Source organism: Natrix helvetica, assembly GCF_964273705.1.
Source record: "Natrix helvetica genome assembly, chromosome: 1".
Taxonomy (NCBI): Eukaryota; Metazoa; Chordata; class Lepidosauria; order Squamata; family Natricidae; genus Natrix; species Natrix helvetica.
Window position 1 is genome coordinate 344,547,600 of NC_138548.1, and position 15,374 is coordinate 344,562,973.

The 15,374-nt window shown below is 40.1% G+C and overlaps 1 protein-coding gene across 2 annotated transcripts in view; it reads right to left on the minus strand.

The window, feature by feature from the left end:
* The window catches only part of LOC309383322 (cholinesterase-like), a 43,405-nt gene that overhangs the window by 26,194 nt on the left and 1,837 nt on the right, over positions 1-15,374 (minus strand). For both annotated transcript variants that reach the window (XM_081935762.1, XM_081935761.1), the window contains exons 2-4: positions 12,269-13,778; positions 3,931-4,085; positions 1,637-1,686 (exon numbers count right to left, since the gene is read on the minus strand). In XM_081935762.1, coding sequence (XP_081791888.1) covers positions 1,676-1,686; positions 3,931-4,085; positions 12,269-13,752 — 1,650 coding nt within the window. In that variant the 5' untranslated portion in view covers positions 13,753-13,778 and the 3' untranslated portion in view covers positions 1,637-1,675. The remainder of the gene's footprint in view (positions 1-1,636; positions 1,687-3,930; positions 4,086-12,268; positions 13,779-15,374) is intronic.

Genomic DNA, 15,374 nt, shown 5'->3' on the forward strand with positions numbered 1-15,374 from the left:
CACTGGACAAAATTCCCTCTAGAAATCCCCTCAGAAACTAGTGGGAAGAACCTTTGTAGGTGCACTCATATTTATACATTTCAAAATGGAGGGGGATTTATATGCATGAATCCCAGAGGTGGTATTCAGCAGGTTCCGACCAGTTCTGGAGAACCGGTAGTGGAAATTTTGAAAAGTTCGGAGAACTGGCAAATACCACCTCTGACTGGCCCCACTCCCATTTATTCTTTGCCCCCCAAGTCCATGCTGATCAGGAGGTAATGGGGATTTTGCAGTAACCTTCCCCTGGAGTGGGGTGGGAATGGAGATTTTACGGTATCTTTCCCTGGAGTGGGGTGGGAATGGAGATTTTGCAGTAACCTTCCCCTGGAGTGGGGTAGAAATGGAGATTTTACGGTATCTTTCCCCTGGAGTGGGGTGGGAATGGAGATTTTATGGTATTCTTCCCCTGGAGTGGGGTGGGAATGGAGATTTTATGGTATCTTTCCCCTGGAGTGGGGTGGGAATGGGGATTTTGCAGTAACCTTCCCCTGGAGTGGGTTGGGAATGGAGATTTTACGGTATCTTTCCCCTGGAGTGTGGTGGGAATGGAGATTTTATGGTATCTTTCCCCTGGAGTGGGGTGGGAATGGAGACTTTACGGTATCTTTCCCCTGGAGGGGGGTGGGAATGGAGATTTTATGGTATTCTTCCCCTGGAGTGGGGTGGGAATGGAGATTTTATGGTATCTTTCCCCTGGAGTGGGGTGGGAATGGGGATTTTGCAGTAACCTTCCCCTGGAGTGGGTTGGGAATGGAGATTTTACGGTATCTTTCCCCTGGAGTGTGGTGGGAATGGAGATTTTATGGTATCTTTCCCCTGGAGTGGGGTGGGAATGGAGACTTTACGGTATCTTTCCCCTGGAGGGGGGTGGGAATGGAGATTTTATGGTATTCTTCCCCTGGAGTGGGGTGGCAATGGAGATTTTACCGTATCCTTCCCCTGCCACGCTCACCAAGCCACGCCCACCAAGCCACGCCCACAGAACCGGTAGTAAAAAAAATTGAATCCCACCACTGATGCATACAGATTGATAAGTAATAGCATAACTCATCTCAAGTTATTTCCTGCCCTTCTGTTATCTGCAGAAGACAATGTTCTTAGAAGAAATATTTGCATCTTGAAATTTAGGGTTGCCCATGGGAATATTCTGACAAAGGTCCCTCCCAACTCTGTTAATCTGTAATCTGTAAAATGTATCACAAGCCATTATGAGCTACAAGGACACATTCCTTATGTCTCCATTTGTCTATTAAACAATCCTCATTTGCCACACAGTTTCCCCCTCCTGCTTCCTCTTCCTCATCACTGTGTAATCTTTTCTACAAGTTATTCTTAATGGCTCATTCATTTATTCTTTATGCCCAAGATCTACATTTGTTTATGCTGGGAGAAATCCTCCAGGTTCCTCTTCCACAAAGGCTGTTGGCCCCAGCTTGGAGAGCTTCCACTCCACACAGCGAGGCTGAGCCAAAAAAGGGCCACTTGTTTGGAAAACCAATGGAAAACCATTATTTAGGAAAAAAATTCTAGCCCCCCCCTTTTGAAATTATCCAACTTGATTGTGATTGACAGCTGTTAAGCATTGAATTCTTACCTCCTGTCTTCTTTCTAGTCTGATGAAACAGAATCACCCTTAGCACGTATCTGCAGAACAAAGAAAAATGAAATATTAAGGTAAGGTTGGACCGGTAGTGTATGGTGGCTTGGGTCGCTGGAACTGGCAGCCACCCAGGACTACCACGCCCCTGAACCAGTTCCCCAGTCACCGCCATCGCCACCATCATCTGGTTTTTCAGTTCTGCGCATGCCCAAAACAATTTCTATTGAACGAAATTGTGCATGAGCAAACTGGCAGTAGCAGTGGTGGGTTCTGGGTGGTATGCCCCGATATGACTGTACCGGTATTAGCCATTAGCAGCAGCCACCATACCGGTAAAGTGGCTTGTTTGGCCCACCCGCCCGCCCACATTGCTTACCTGTTTTTGAAGCAACCATGCCAATTACGCACATGTGCACAGCATATGGCGCCTGCGCAAACTCCGCCAAGCAGCTGGTGTTGCAGGGTGGTTAACTATCATTATTACTTTGTGTTAAGTCCTCGAGGCTACGACGCTATTGACTATCATTGACGGCACCTGATTGGTTGAGAGGCGAGCAGCCAGCTGGCGGGAGAAGGCAGCCATTCTATTGGTTCAGCGTCTGACAGCTCTAGTATAAAAAGGGCTGTCAGCTGTCAAATGCTGCTGTTTGCCGGTTCGAGGTTTGCCTTACATTTTGTCATGTTATGCTGTTAATAAAGATTGTGTTAGCTTTAACCTGCCTTGCCTCAGTTCCTGTCTGCCTCGTTCTCCCTACAGAACACTTTGTATTTTAATCTGATTTGTATTTTTTCTTTTAAAATGATGTTCAGATGTATTAGTTTTTAAGATTCCTAAAGCTGGAGACTAGCTCCTGATAAGAAAAGTTTGTTAGTACAAATTGGGGTCTGGCTTACTATCTCTTGTGAACCCTAAACAACCTTTCTCCTTACAATTTATGCCCCTTCAGAACTCATTTTAATAAACATGTCTGCTATTATCCTGTCCAATCAACTTTCCTCTTTCAGGTTTCTTTGTTATGTTAACTATAAAAGGGGGTGTAAGCTAAAGTTCGGGGTTCCCTCTTTGAATGAGGGGAATCCCTTTTGTCTGAATATTCTGATAAATTGTAATAAAATAATCTTCCTTGTCTTGGTTTATCTCATTGGGGAATAGGCACTAGCCCGAAAAACCCATATCTGGCCTTCAATCTAGCAGTTGGATTCTGAGGATTCCATGAATTCACGGCATAATATATATTTATTCAATATACGTCAAACCTATTGCTCGTCACACTGTCAGCCAGATGTTTAGAATGGATTTGACTTTTTTTTTGGTCCACCTATTCAGCCCTTCCCAAAGAGCTGGGAGAAGCAGAAATTGTTTGATGGTGTTAAAGGTATTGTTGCAGGATGTAAGCTGTTCTAAGTAAAGCTGCCTTTTGCAACTGACTGACAGGGATTTTGTCAATGCCAATGGTGTTCAAGTGGTGATCCAGATGTTCTGGCACTGATTACTATTATTATTATTATTTCTTTTATTCATTGAACATGAAACTCAGTCAAGTGAAGATTTAAAAATGTGTCACAAATACCATTGACTGGTGCTAGTGGTTGATATGGGATGCTGCCAGCGTCCTAGGTATCAACCAAGTATCTGCTTAAAATATATGACGTTCCTAGTAGCACAGTTTTTTGCAGTTCCGCTGGTGTTATTGCAGAAAGCTGCGATTTCTTTATGTGTTTTGTAAAATTCTTGGACATGGTACCAAGTGCCCCGATGACAATGGGTATCCCTGTCATCGAGGTATTATTATTATTGCGTGGTTAATCTTTGGTGAGATTCACAGCCTTTGGGGCTGGTTGGTAGCTCAACAGCTCGAGTCCTAGCCAAGGACCTAGGAACTGTTAAGGTAACATCGAAGGATATAAGCTGTTCCAAGTAGGGCGGTTTTTTGTAGAATCAGAATGTTCAAATCTGATTTTGTAGAATCAGAATGTTCAAATCTGATTATTATTTTTATTATTATCATCATCATCATCATTATTGCTGTTATCTTTATGTAAGCAACTAGGGCATACAGAGTGATTTCCTGAGACATGACTAGAGACCTAACTCTTGGGAGGTTTTTCCAGCCCCTGCAAAAGTGACCAAAAATAATTTTAAAAGATTTTTAGAGATCGCTCTGTGAGTGAGGTGGTTGACCTTTAAATTTGATCTTGTAAAAAATAAATATAAATAAGATTTTTAGAAATAGCTTGTTCATCAGCCACTACTGCCATCCAAAGGCAGGACAAATAGCCAAACTTACGTGACTTTGACAAATGCTTCTTTAGGAAACTGCAGTGGTGGACAGGCTCTTCCCCTGTTTCCTGGGATGAATCACTATTAAGAACGAAGAAATTCTGCTCCATGGCATTATAGAGCGGCCACTCAGCCTTGGTAGCCCCCAACCCATCAGGATACCTATGAAGGAGAAAAGGATACAGATTTTCCAAAGAGTCAAGTCATTTAAATATAAGGAAGAATCCAAGTCACCAACCGTCAGGAGTTTAGTTTAGTTTAGTTTAGTTTAGTTTAGTTTAGTTTAGTTTAGTTTAGTTTTGTTTTGTTTTGTTTTGTTTTGTTTTGTTTAATTTAGTTTAGTTTAGTGTCATTGCACATTGTACAACGAAATTAAATGCCATCTGTCTTCAGTGTACATTATAACTATAACAATAAAAACACAAACACACATTCTTTACATTCTATATTATTGAAATTGAAAAACCCAATATTGCACGATACCATAGAATTCAATATAGTTACCACCCTGGGATAGAAACTTTCCGTCTTTTTATTGTCCTGTACCGTCAGCCAGATGGTAATAGTTCAAAAAAAGGGTGCCCAAAATGAGATGGAACTTTAAGAATGCTTTGAACTTTCTTAAGGCAGCGGAAGCTATAAAGCTCTTCCAAGGAGGGGAGAGGGCAACCCATGATCCTCTGGGCAATGACGTTAACTCTCTGGAGCGCTCTCCTATCTGCCACTGCAATTGGGAAACCCTACACAGGTGCAGTAAGTGAAACGAATTCCCTAAAGGGGAATTTAGACCCTAAGTGTCATCCCCACCCCCTCCCTCAGTCCAACATGGATCCATGATCAGCTTCTGGTTATGAACTACTGCAAGGTGAGTCAGTGGAAGACATCCCACCCACCCCCAATAAGACCTGCTGCCTCTTTTGGTGGCAAAAGAATATATAAGACCGGGTCTTGTTTTCGAAAAACACAGTATTTACAACGGCTACAATGTCCCAGGGTCACATGATCACCATTTCCTTGTTGATTTTCAATGAGGAAAGTCAGTGGAGGAAGCCCAATTCACTTAACAGTATGGCTCACTTAACAGTGCAGTGATTTGCTTAACAACTAGGGCAGAAAGGGTCATTAAATTGGGATGCTAACAACCACTTTGCTTAGCAATATAAATTTTATGACCCTGTTGTGCTCATAAACACAGATGAGATGAAACCTGTCTCAAAAAGAGTAACTGTGAAAAGGACCTTGGAGTCGTCGTGGGCAATCATTTAAACATGAGGTAGTCGTGTGTGGCAGCAGCCAAAAAACCTAATACAATAGTTGGTTGTATAAATAGAGGCATAGAATCAAAATCACATGGAGTATTAGTACCGCTTTATAAGTACTTAGTACGACCATACTGGGAATACTACATCCAGTTTTGGTCACCACATTACAAAAAGATATTGAGACTTTGGGGGGGAGGAAAAGTGCAAAGAAGAGCAACTAAGATGATGAAGGGCCTGGAGACAAAAACATATGAAGAAGAGTTGCAGGAATTGGGTATTGCCAGTCTAGTGGAAAAAAATGGGTGTAGGGGGAGTCACATGTGCATGTGCGGGGGAGAGCACGGGGGTTGTGTGTGCATGCGCAGGGGCGCATTGCACATGGGGGACATTGCATTATGGATGTCAGCTTACACACATACTTTCGGCACCCGAGGGGAAAAAGGTTAGCCATCACCTCCAATGTCCCTTCCAGCTCAATTCTGATTATTCTGATTATTCTTATTCTTATTCTTATTCTTATTCTTATTCTTATTCTTATTCTTATTCTTATTCTTATTCTTCTTCTTCTTATTATTATTATTATTATTATTATTATTATTATTATTATACGATTGTATCACAGCGGCCAGTTGTTTCGCCGGATTTGGCATTGATTACTAGTCGGGCCCCACCCAGGGGCCTAGGACGTCGTAACGTATTTTCGTAATATACGTGCAGATCCAAGCAGTGCAGCTTTTTGCATTTGACTGATGGTGATTTTGTCAAGTTTTAACTGTTTTAAATGTAATTCCAGTGCTATTGGAATAGCACCTAGTGTGCCGATTACCACTGGAATTACCACTGCTGGTTTGTGCCATAATCGTTGAATTTCAATTTTTAAGTCCTGGTATTTCGCGACTTTTTCATGTTCCTTCTCCTCGACCCTGTTATCACCTGGTATTACGATGTCTATGATTGTAACCTTATTTTTCTCAATCAGTGTGATGTCTGGTGTGTTATGCGCTAGTATTTTGTCTGTTTGTATACGAAAATCCCACAGGATCTTGACCATCTGATTTTCGGTGACTTTTTCAGTCTTATGTTCCCACCAGTTTGTTGTTGTTGTTGTTGTTGTTGTTGTTGTTGTTTACTTTGTTTATTAAATATGAAACTCAGTCAACTGAACATTTGTTGTTGTTGTTGTTGTTTATTGGATTTATATGCCGCCCTTCTCCCAAAGGACTCAGGGCGGCGTACAACATTAAAAAACACACATCCCGAAAGTTAAAAAGAAATTAAATACATATCCAAAAAACAAACCCACTTTATAGGACAATACATTTAAAAAACTAGATAAAAATTAACAGGCCAGGCATGTATCAAAAATATTATTAACTGGCACTGATGGTTGATATGGGTTGCTGCCAGCATCCTAGGTATTGACCAAGTATTTTTTAAAAAAATACAATGTTCTGAGTGGCGCTGCTTTTTGCAGTTCTGCTGGTGTTATTGCAGGAAGCTGCAATTTCTTGATGTACTGTGTAAAATTCTTGGACATGGTTCCAAGTGCCCCGATGACAATGGGTATCACTGTTACATGTTCAATGGCCAGGTCGTTATATATATATATATATATATGTGTGTGTGTGTGTGTGTGTGTGTGTGTGTGTGTGTGTTACGGTGAAAGACCGAAATCTGGTGAATGTCGACATTCACCGGTGAAAGACCGAATATTTCATTACATTGTTTTACATTCGGACCTTCACCGGTGAATGTCGACATTCACATAGTCGCTTGGTGTATGTCCGAAAATACCCTTATCCTCTCAACACCCTTACCCTAATCCCCTTACCCTAATACCTCGGCTCCTCGCTTCCTTTCAAGCGTCTTCTATTCGCGGAGTTTGTTTTTTTTAAACCTGCGATCCTTAAGAAGACGCTTAAAAGGAAGCGAGGAGCTGAGGTATTAGGGTAAGGGGATTAGGGTAAGGGTGTCGAGAGGATTACCCTTATCCTCTCGACACCCTTACCCTAATCCCCTTACCCTAATACCTCGGCTCCTCGCTTCCTTTTAAGCGTTTCTATTCGCGGAATTTTTTTAAAAAAAACCTGCGATCCTTAAGAAGACGCTTAAAAGGAAGCGAGGAGCCGAGGTATTAGGGTAAGGGGATTAGGGTAAGGGTGTCGAGAGGATAAGGGTATTTTCGGACATACACCAAGCGACTATGTGAATGTCGACATTCACCGGTGAAGGTCCGAATGTAAAACAATGTAATGAAATATTCGGTCTTTCACCGGTGAATGTCGACATTCACCAGATTTCGGTCTTTCACCGTAATTATATATATATATACATATATATATATATATATATATATATATATATATATATATATATATATATATATATATATATATATATATATATATATATATACAGTTGTTTTTCTTTGACTCTGGCGTCTCCTGGTACAGCAATGTCAATAAATTGTATGTTTTGGTTTTTGACAATTGATATCTGGCGTGTTGTGTTCTAAATAATAATCTGTCTGCATTCAAAAGTCCCACAAGACCTTCACGTTCTCATTTTCAACAACTTTTTCCACTTTGTGACTTTTTGGATACAGGTAAGTCCTATTTTTTACATAATGACCAGTTGATTAATTTAGTTTTGTAATCAGTTTGCGTGATTTTGCTGCACTCACATATTAAATATGAAGCAGTTTCAACTTTGTCATTGCAAAGTTGATAGTTGGATTGTCGGTGATTTTTGTATCTTCGTTTTCATGGCATTAGTTTGTAGTGCTTGTTCTTGAGCAGCCAGTATTAAACCTTCCGTTTCTTTCTTGATAGTTCCCATCTTAAGCCTTGCCCATGTCAAGTTATCACATTTTTCTTCTATGTTTTTCATTTTCAATGTTTTCATTGTCCATGCAAAGCTTTGGTTTTCCATCCATTTAATCTGTCATCTAGCTGTTTTTCCTTATATTCTCCCTTTGTTTCTGTTGTTTTAATAATGTTCTCCATTATCATGGCCTGCAGCAATTTTTCTGTACTTTGGTTCACATCAAAGGTGGGTTTCGGCCTGCTAGCTCCAGATCAGGTGAATCGGTAGTGGCTGTGGCAGGAGGCTCCGCCCACCCACCCAGACATGCACAGAAGCATTGCGCGAGTGCACGCACGAACGAACTGGTAATAAAAATTAAATGAAACCCACCACTGGTTCACATAGTCATTCAAATGTCGCTTTTCTTCTTCTATAGTTTGATGGACTTGCAATAGCCCTCTGCCCCCTATTCTTCTTGGCAGGTACAGCCTGTCAGCATCACTTTGTGGATGTAAAGCATGGTACATATTCAAAAGTTTACGCATGTTTCCAGCATTCAGTTTTGATTTTAATAAATATTTTGCAGACCCTCCTGATGAATTGCTTTTGCATTGATTCTTTGAAATTTCCATTCAAGGTGTTATCCGCTTCCAGTATGCCTAAGTATTTGTAACAGTCATCCTTTGCTAATGCTTTCACAATGCTTCCATTTCCCAGTTCTATTCCTTCTATTTTTTTTTTCATTTTTCCTTGCTGCATGGATAATATGGCACATTTTTCAAGTCCAAAGTTCATTCTGATGTCGCTGCAGAACAATTGAACTGTGTTGAGTATTGATTCAAGTTCAGTGGGGCTTTTTTGCATACATTTTTAAATCGTCCATGTACAGTAGATGGTTTATCTTGTAGATGCTGGCTGGAGATTTGGTATCCCAGTTTTGTCTTTTGTAGGATTATTGTCAGTGGAATTAATATGATTTGAACAATAGTGGTGAAAATGAGTCCCCTTGGAAGATTCCTTTTGTGATGTTGACTTCACCAATGTTCTCCCCATTTGCTGTTAAAACTGTTTTCCATTTTTGCATGTTTGCTTTCAAAAATATTATTATTATTATTATTATTATTATTATTATTATTATTATTATTATCATCATCATCATCATCATCATCATCATCATCATCATCATCATGTGGTTAAACTTTGGTGAGATTCACAGCCTTTGGGGCTGGTTGGTAGCTCAACAGCTCGAGTCCTAACCAAGGACATAGGAACTGTTAAGGTAACGTCGAAGGATATAAGCTGTTCCAAGTAGGGCGGTTTTTTGTAGAATCAGAATGTTCAAATCTGACAAATCCAAAATTTCCAAATAGCGAGGCAGTCCCCCAGGTATTGCTCCAAGGGCTCCAACTACAATCGGGACAACACAATTGGAGCCCTTGGAGCAACACCCAAAGGACTACCTCGCTACTTGGAAACCTCAAATTTATCAGATTTGAACATTCTGATTGCGTGGTTAATCTTTGGTGAGATTCACAGCCTTTGGGGCTGGTTGGTAGCTCAACAGCTCGAGTCCTAACCAAGGACATTATTATTTTTATTATTATTATTATTATGCAATTGTATCACAGCGGCCAGTTGTTTCGCCGGGTTTGGCATTGATTACTAGTCGGGCCCCACCCAGGGGCCTAGGACGTCGTAACATATTTTCGTAATATACGTGCAGATCCAAGCAGTGCAGCTTTTTGCATTTGACTGATGGTGATTTTGTCAATTTTTAATTGTTTTAAATGTAATTCCAGTGCTTTTGGAATAGCACCCAGTGTGCCAATTACCACTGGAATTACCACTGCTGGTTTGTGCCATAATCGTTGACTTTCGATTTTTAAGTCCTGGTATTTCGCGATTTTTTCATATTCCTTCTCGTCGACCCTGCTATCACCTGGTATTGCGATGTCTATGATTGTAACCTTATTTTTCTCAACCAGTGTGATGTCTGGTGTATAATGCACCAGTATTTTGTCCGTTTGTATGCAAAAATCCCACAAAATCTTGACCATCTGACCCTCGACGACATTTTTCAGGTTTATGTTCCCACCAGTTTGTTGCTGTTTTGATATTATAATTTTTGCACAAATTCCAGTGGATCATTTGTGCCACTGAATTGTGCCACATTTTATAGTCAGTCTGCGTGATTTTTTCATCAGCTTCTTTGCAAAGTCTACATTTGGCATCATCAGAGGATTTTTCGATTTTGGCCTTAATGGCATTTGTACAGATAACTTGTTCTTGAGCAGCCAGGATTAGTGACTCTGTTTCTTTCTTTAATGTACCTGCTATTAACCATAACCAAGTTTTTTCACTGTCCACTTTATCTTTTATTTTTTCCAGAAATTGGCCATACAATGCTTTGTTCTGCCAACTCTCCATTCTTAATTTTATCACATCTTTTCTGCATTCTTGTTTTGTCTGCTGGGCCTTCAATAGATTTTTGTTCTTTACTTCGATTAATAGATTATTATTGCGTGGTTAATCTTTGGTGAGATTCACAGCCTTTGGGGCTGGTTGGTAGCTCAACAGCTCGAGTCCTAACCAAGGACCTAGGAACTGTTAAGGTAACATCGAAGGATATAAGCTGTTCCAAGTATTATTATTATTATTATTATTATTATTATTATTATTATTATTATTATTATTATTATTATTATTATTATTATTATTATTATTATTATTATTATTATACGATTGTATCACAGCGGCCAGTTGATTCACCGGATTTGGCATTGATTACTAGTCGGGCCCCACCCAGGGGCCTAGGACGTCGTAACGTATTTTCGTAATATACGTGCAGATCCAAGCAGTGCAGCTTTTTGCATTTGACTGATGGTGATTTTGTCAAGTTTTAACTGTTTTAAATGTAATTCCAGTGCTTTTGGAATAGCACCCAGTGTGCCGATTACCACTGGAATTACCACTGCTGATTTGTGCCATAATAGTTGGATTTCAATTTTTAAGTCCTGGTATTTCGTGACTTTTTCATGTTCCTTCTCCTCAACCCTGCCATCACCTGGTATTGCGATGTCTATGATTGTAACCTTATTTTTCTCAACCAGTGTGATGTCTGGTGTGTTATGCGCTAGTATTTTGTCTGTTTGCATACGAAAATCCCACAGGATCTTGACCATCTGATTTTCGGTGACTTTTTCAGGCTTATGTTCCCACCAGTTTGTTGTTGTTTTAATATTATAATTTTAGCACAAATTCCAGTGGATCATTTGTGCTACTGAATTGTGCCGCAATTTATAATCAGTCTGCGCGATTTTTTTACAGCAGCTGAGTATGTGGTCAACAGTTTCATCAACTTCTTTGCAGAGTCTGCATTTGGCATCATCAGAGGATTTTTCGATTTTGGCCTTAATGGCATTTGTTCGGATAGCTTGTTCTTGCGCAGCCAGGATTAGTGACTCTGTTTCTTTCTTTAATGTACCTGCTGTTAACCATAACCAAGTTTTTTCACTGTCCACTTTATCTTTTATTTTTTCCAGAAATTGGCCATGCAATGCTTTGTTCTGCCAACTCTCCATTCTTGATTTTATCACATCTTTTCTGTATTCTTGTTTCGTCTGTTGGGCCTTCAATAGATTTTTGTTCTTTACTTCGATTAATAGATGTTCTTGACTTTCTTTTAAATAATCAGCCAGTGCATGTTTTTCTTCTTCAACTATTTGCTTCACTTGTAATACCCTGTTTCCCTGAAAATAAGACCTCCCCGGATAATAAGCCCAATTGAGCTTTTGAGTGCATGTGCTGAAATAAGCCCTCCCCTGAAAATAAGCCCTCCATGAAAATATTGCAACACAGCAGCAGCAGCCATGAAGTGACCACGCTTGCCATCTCCTGCACCTCATCTCATAATCATCAGCATCATCCGTATTATTATTATTATTATTATTATTATTATTATTATTATCATTATTATTATTATAATCATCAGCATCATCTGTATTATTATTATTATTATTATTATTATTATTATTATTATTATTATTATTATTATTATCATCAGCATCATCTGTATTATTACTATTATTATTATTATTATTATTATTATTATTATTATCATCAGCATCATCTGTATTAATGATGTGACTGTAAACATACACAAAGGAAAAGCGTGCATTACTTTATGGCTGAATTACTTTAGATATAAAGTGCATTTGTTGAATGGAAAGGCTTTCTTTGGAGTTAAAATAAAAATTAGAAATAAAGCGAACCACTTACCCAGTTCTGGCAAACTCTGCCCAGTAGTGCATCATCTTACGGCTCAGCCTGGCTTCAGCCTCTGTGTAGGTTTGATTGACAGGAAACACTGATTCAAGGGTTCCAAAAATATAAGCAATCTCAGCATCATGGTGTGGTCCAGTCCATTGAGGCCAAGAGGAGCTTGAAGGGTGATGTGCAAATAAATAGGCAAATACAGGAGACCCTGTATTCCTGATATTTCCTGCAACTTCAATCATTGGGCATGCAACGGCCAAATCTGTAAAGAACTGGGACAGAGCAGAACGGTATTGTGCTGGGCCATCATTTCCTTCACTGTACCTCAGTGCAATAGCCTGAACAACATCTTCACTTGCATTTGGCACCAACATTCTTATCCCTTTCAGAAGCTGCTTCTCATTGATGAGACTTTCCTTAACGTCAGAGAACATATCGTGGATAAATGTGCTCCCTTCATCAGACACTTTTCCTATGAGGACAGGTTTGACTTGAATTTGCCCCTCCTCCATGAGCTTTTCTGGATCACCAAGCAAAAAGTCCCCATCTATGGTAGGCCTGAGTGGAAAATTTAGAAGGCAGTCCTGGTTCAAGACCAAAGAATCTTGTTGCCGAATAAGTTCAGAAACATTTTTTGTTTGCAGACAATGCATTATACTGGTATTATTGTCCTCGGAGCAACCTAGCAAATGAACGAATTTCAGTGATAACAGTTTGACTTCCTCAGGAGACCTCCAAGCCCAGAAGGCATTGCCTGTTCCACTCTGCATCACCGCTTGCGCAAAAAGATCCTGGCTTTTTGGTGCGAGAAGATGGAAATTCACAGAAGCTCCTCCAGCACTGTGGCCCAAAAGGGTCACCCGAGAAGGATCTCCCCCAAAGGCAGCTGCATTCTCTTTTATCCACTTTAGGGCCAGCTGTTGGTCCCATAAGCCTAGGTTCCCTGGCACAATTGGTGGCAAATACAGAAAGCCCAGAGCTCCCAAGCGATAATTGATGGTGACCACAATGACATTCTCAGTGGCAGCCAAAGATGCCCCATTGAACAAGGGCAGGGAAGACGTGGCACCTCCATATCCCCCTGTGTGTATCCAGACCAAAACAGGCACTGGTGAAGAAGGTTGTGGGTGTGGCACCCAGATGTTGAGGGAAAGGCAATCTTCTGACAGTGGTGTTTTAGGATTCCACACCATTGCTGCAGTGTCTTCGTAGTTAATAGATTGAGGACAGGAATTGCCAAAGCTGGTGGCCTCCAGTGTTTGCTTCCATGGCTGATGTGGAAGAGGTTTCTGGAGACGCAACTTCCCCAGGGGAGGCTCAGCATAAGGAATGCCTAGATAGGCTGTCACAGATCCAAGGCCAGCCAGGAACGTCTTGCCCTTAATAGGGCCATTGCTGGTTATGACCACTCTGTCCCCAGTAGAAGCCAGTGGAAAGAGGAGGAGGAGGAGGCAGCATAAGAGTGACGGGAATAGCAGACAAGGCATTGCAACAGTAGGACTAGTCAGTGGACCTGGAAAAAATTGGAACCAATATGAGATTATTCCTCTTACTGCATAAGCCCACCTAATACCAATTCATCATTGATTTTACCGTGATGTTGGGACTCCTTTTTTGCTGAGGACAGTAATGGGGAGCAGGGAGTGACTTAGTCACCTTTCTCCTTCTCCATGAAGTGTCTCCAAGGTTCCAGAAGAAACGCTTAGAACTCCTGGTTACCGATCCGCTAGCTCAGCGAATTGAGTTTTGACACAGAATGGCTACTAAATTTTCTTTACACTTTTGATATATATTGTTTGTGTTACATGTTGTTTATGTTACATATTTTATCTTTTTAACTTATTCCAAAATCCTTTTCTGGAACTTGGTGTACCAATCCCTATCTTGTGGGTTATGGTTAAAATATAACTGAAATAAATAACTCCCCAAATCAACATTTTTATTTCTCCAATCCTGCTTTAAATCATCCAAGCATACAGCTGAATCTCTCTCTCTCTCTCACACACACACACACACACACACACACACACACACACACATACAGCAATTTTTCTTATTTCAGTATAAGATTTTCCATCTGAGACCAGCCTATTTGTAGACCACCATAGTTTAAGGCAGTGCTCTTTACTTTTCAACATCTGAACAAAGTTCCCCATATATTTTTTTAACGGAGGCATAAAACTGAAGTTGTTCTGTTCAAAACATTCCCAAATCCCAAAATCCCATTAGTCTTTCAGGAGGCCCTGAAAAATGGTTTCCCCCAAAACCATGGGAAGCCCAGCCTGAGCCTGTATAATGGTTACATTACCTTAGGTGGATGTTTTTCTCCCACAAGGTTGCTTATATTTATTTCTTAAGATTTTTACATTTGTGATATTGTTTAAATAGTGGATTGCAGAAATCATAATCAGTCAGATGGGTCGCCTTATAAATTTGTCAAATCAATATTTTTTTTTCTTTACATAGCCATCCATCTCACAAAAACAAACCCTGATGGACACACAACGATCAATAAAATTAAACAAAATCATTTCCACAGTGGAGAAAGTCGTTGAAAAACTGAGCTTTTTACCACTGTAGACCTTTCACACATGAATACTGTGGGAAAGAAGAAGGGAATATTTTGGGGAATATTAAAAAAGTATATTTCTCCTAAATTAAAAATGGGGAAAATCTTAAGGGAGACAGAAATGAGCACCAGACTCCCTGCCTAAAACAGAAATTGAGGAGGCCAGCTTATAGAAATGAAGATTTGGTAATCCATTCAGAAAGACTGGGTCTTTCAGATGTTCAGATGTTGAAAAGTAAAAAGCACTGTCTTAAACTGGTTAACTGACCTCACTGTTGGGAAGTTTCTCCTTAATTCCAGGTTGCTTCTTTTAGAATAGAATAACAGAGTTAGAAGGGAACTTGGAGGTCTTCTAGTCCAACCCCCTGCCTAGGCAGGAAACCCTATACCATTCCAGACAAATGATTGTCCAATCTCTTCTTAAAAACTTCCAGTGTTGGAGCATTCACAACTTCTGGAGGCAAATTGTTCCACTGATTAATTATTCTAATTGTCAGGAAATTTCTCCTTAGTTCTAAGTTGCTTCTTTCCTTGATTAGT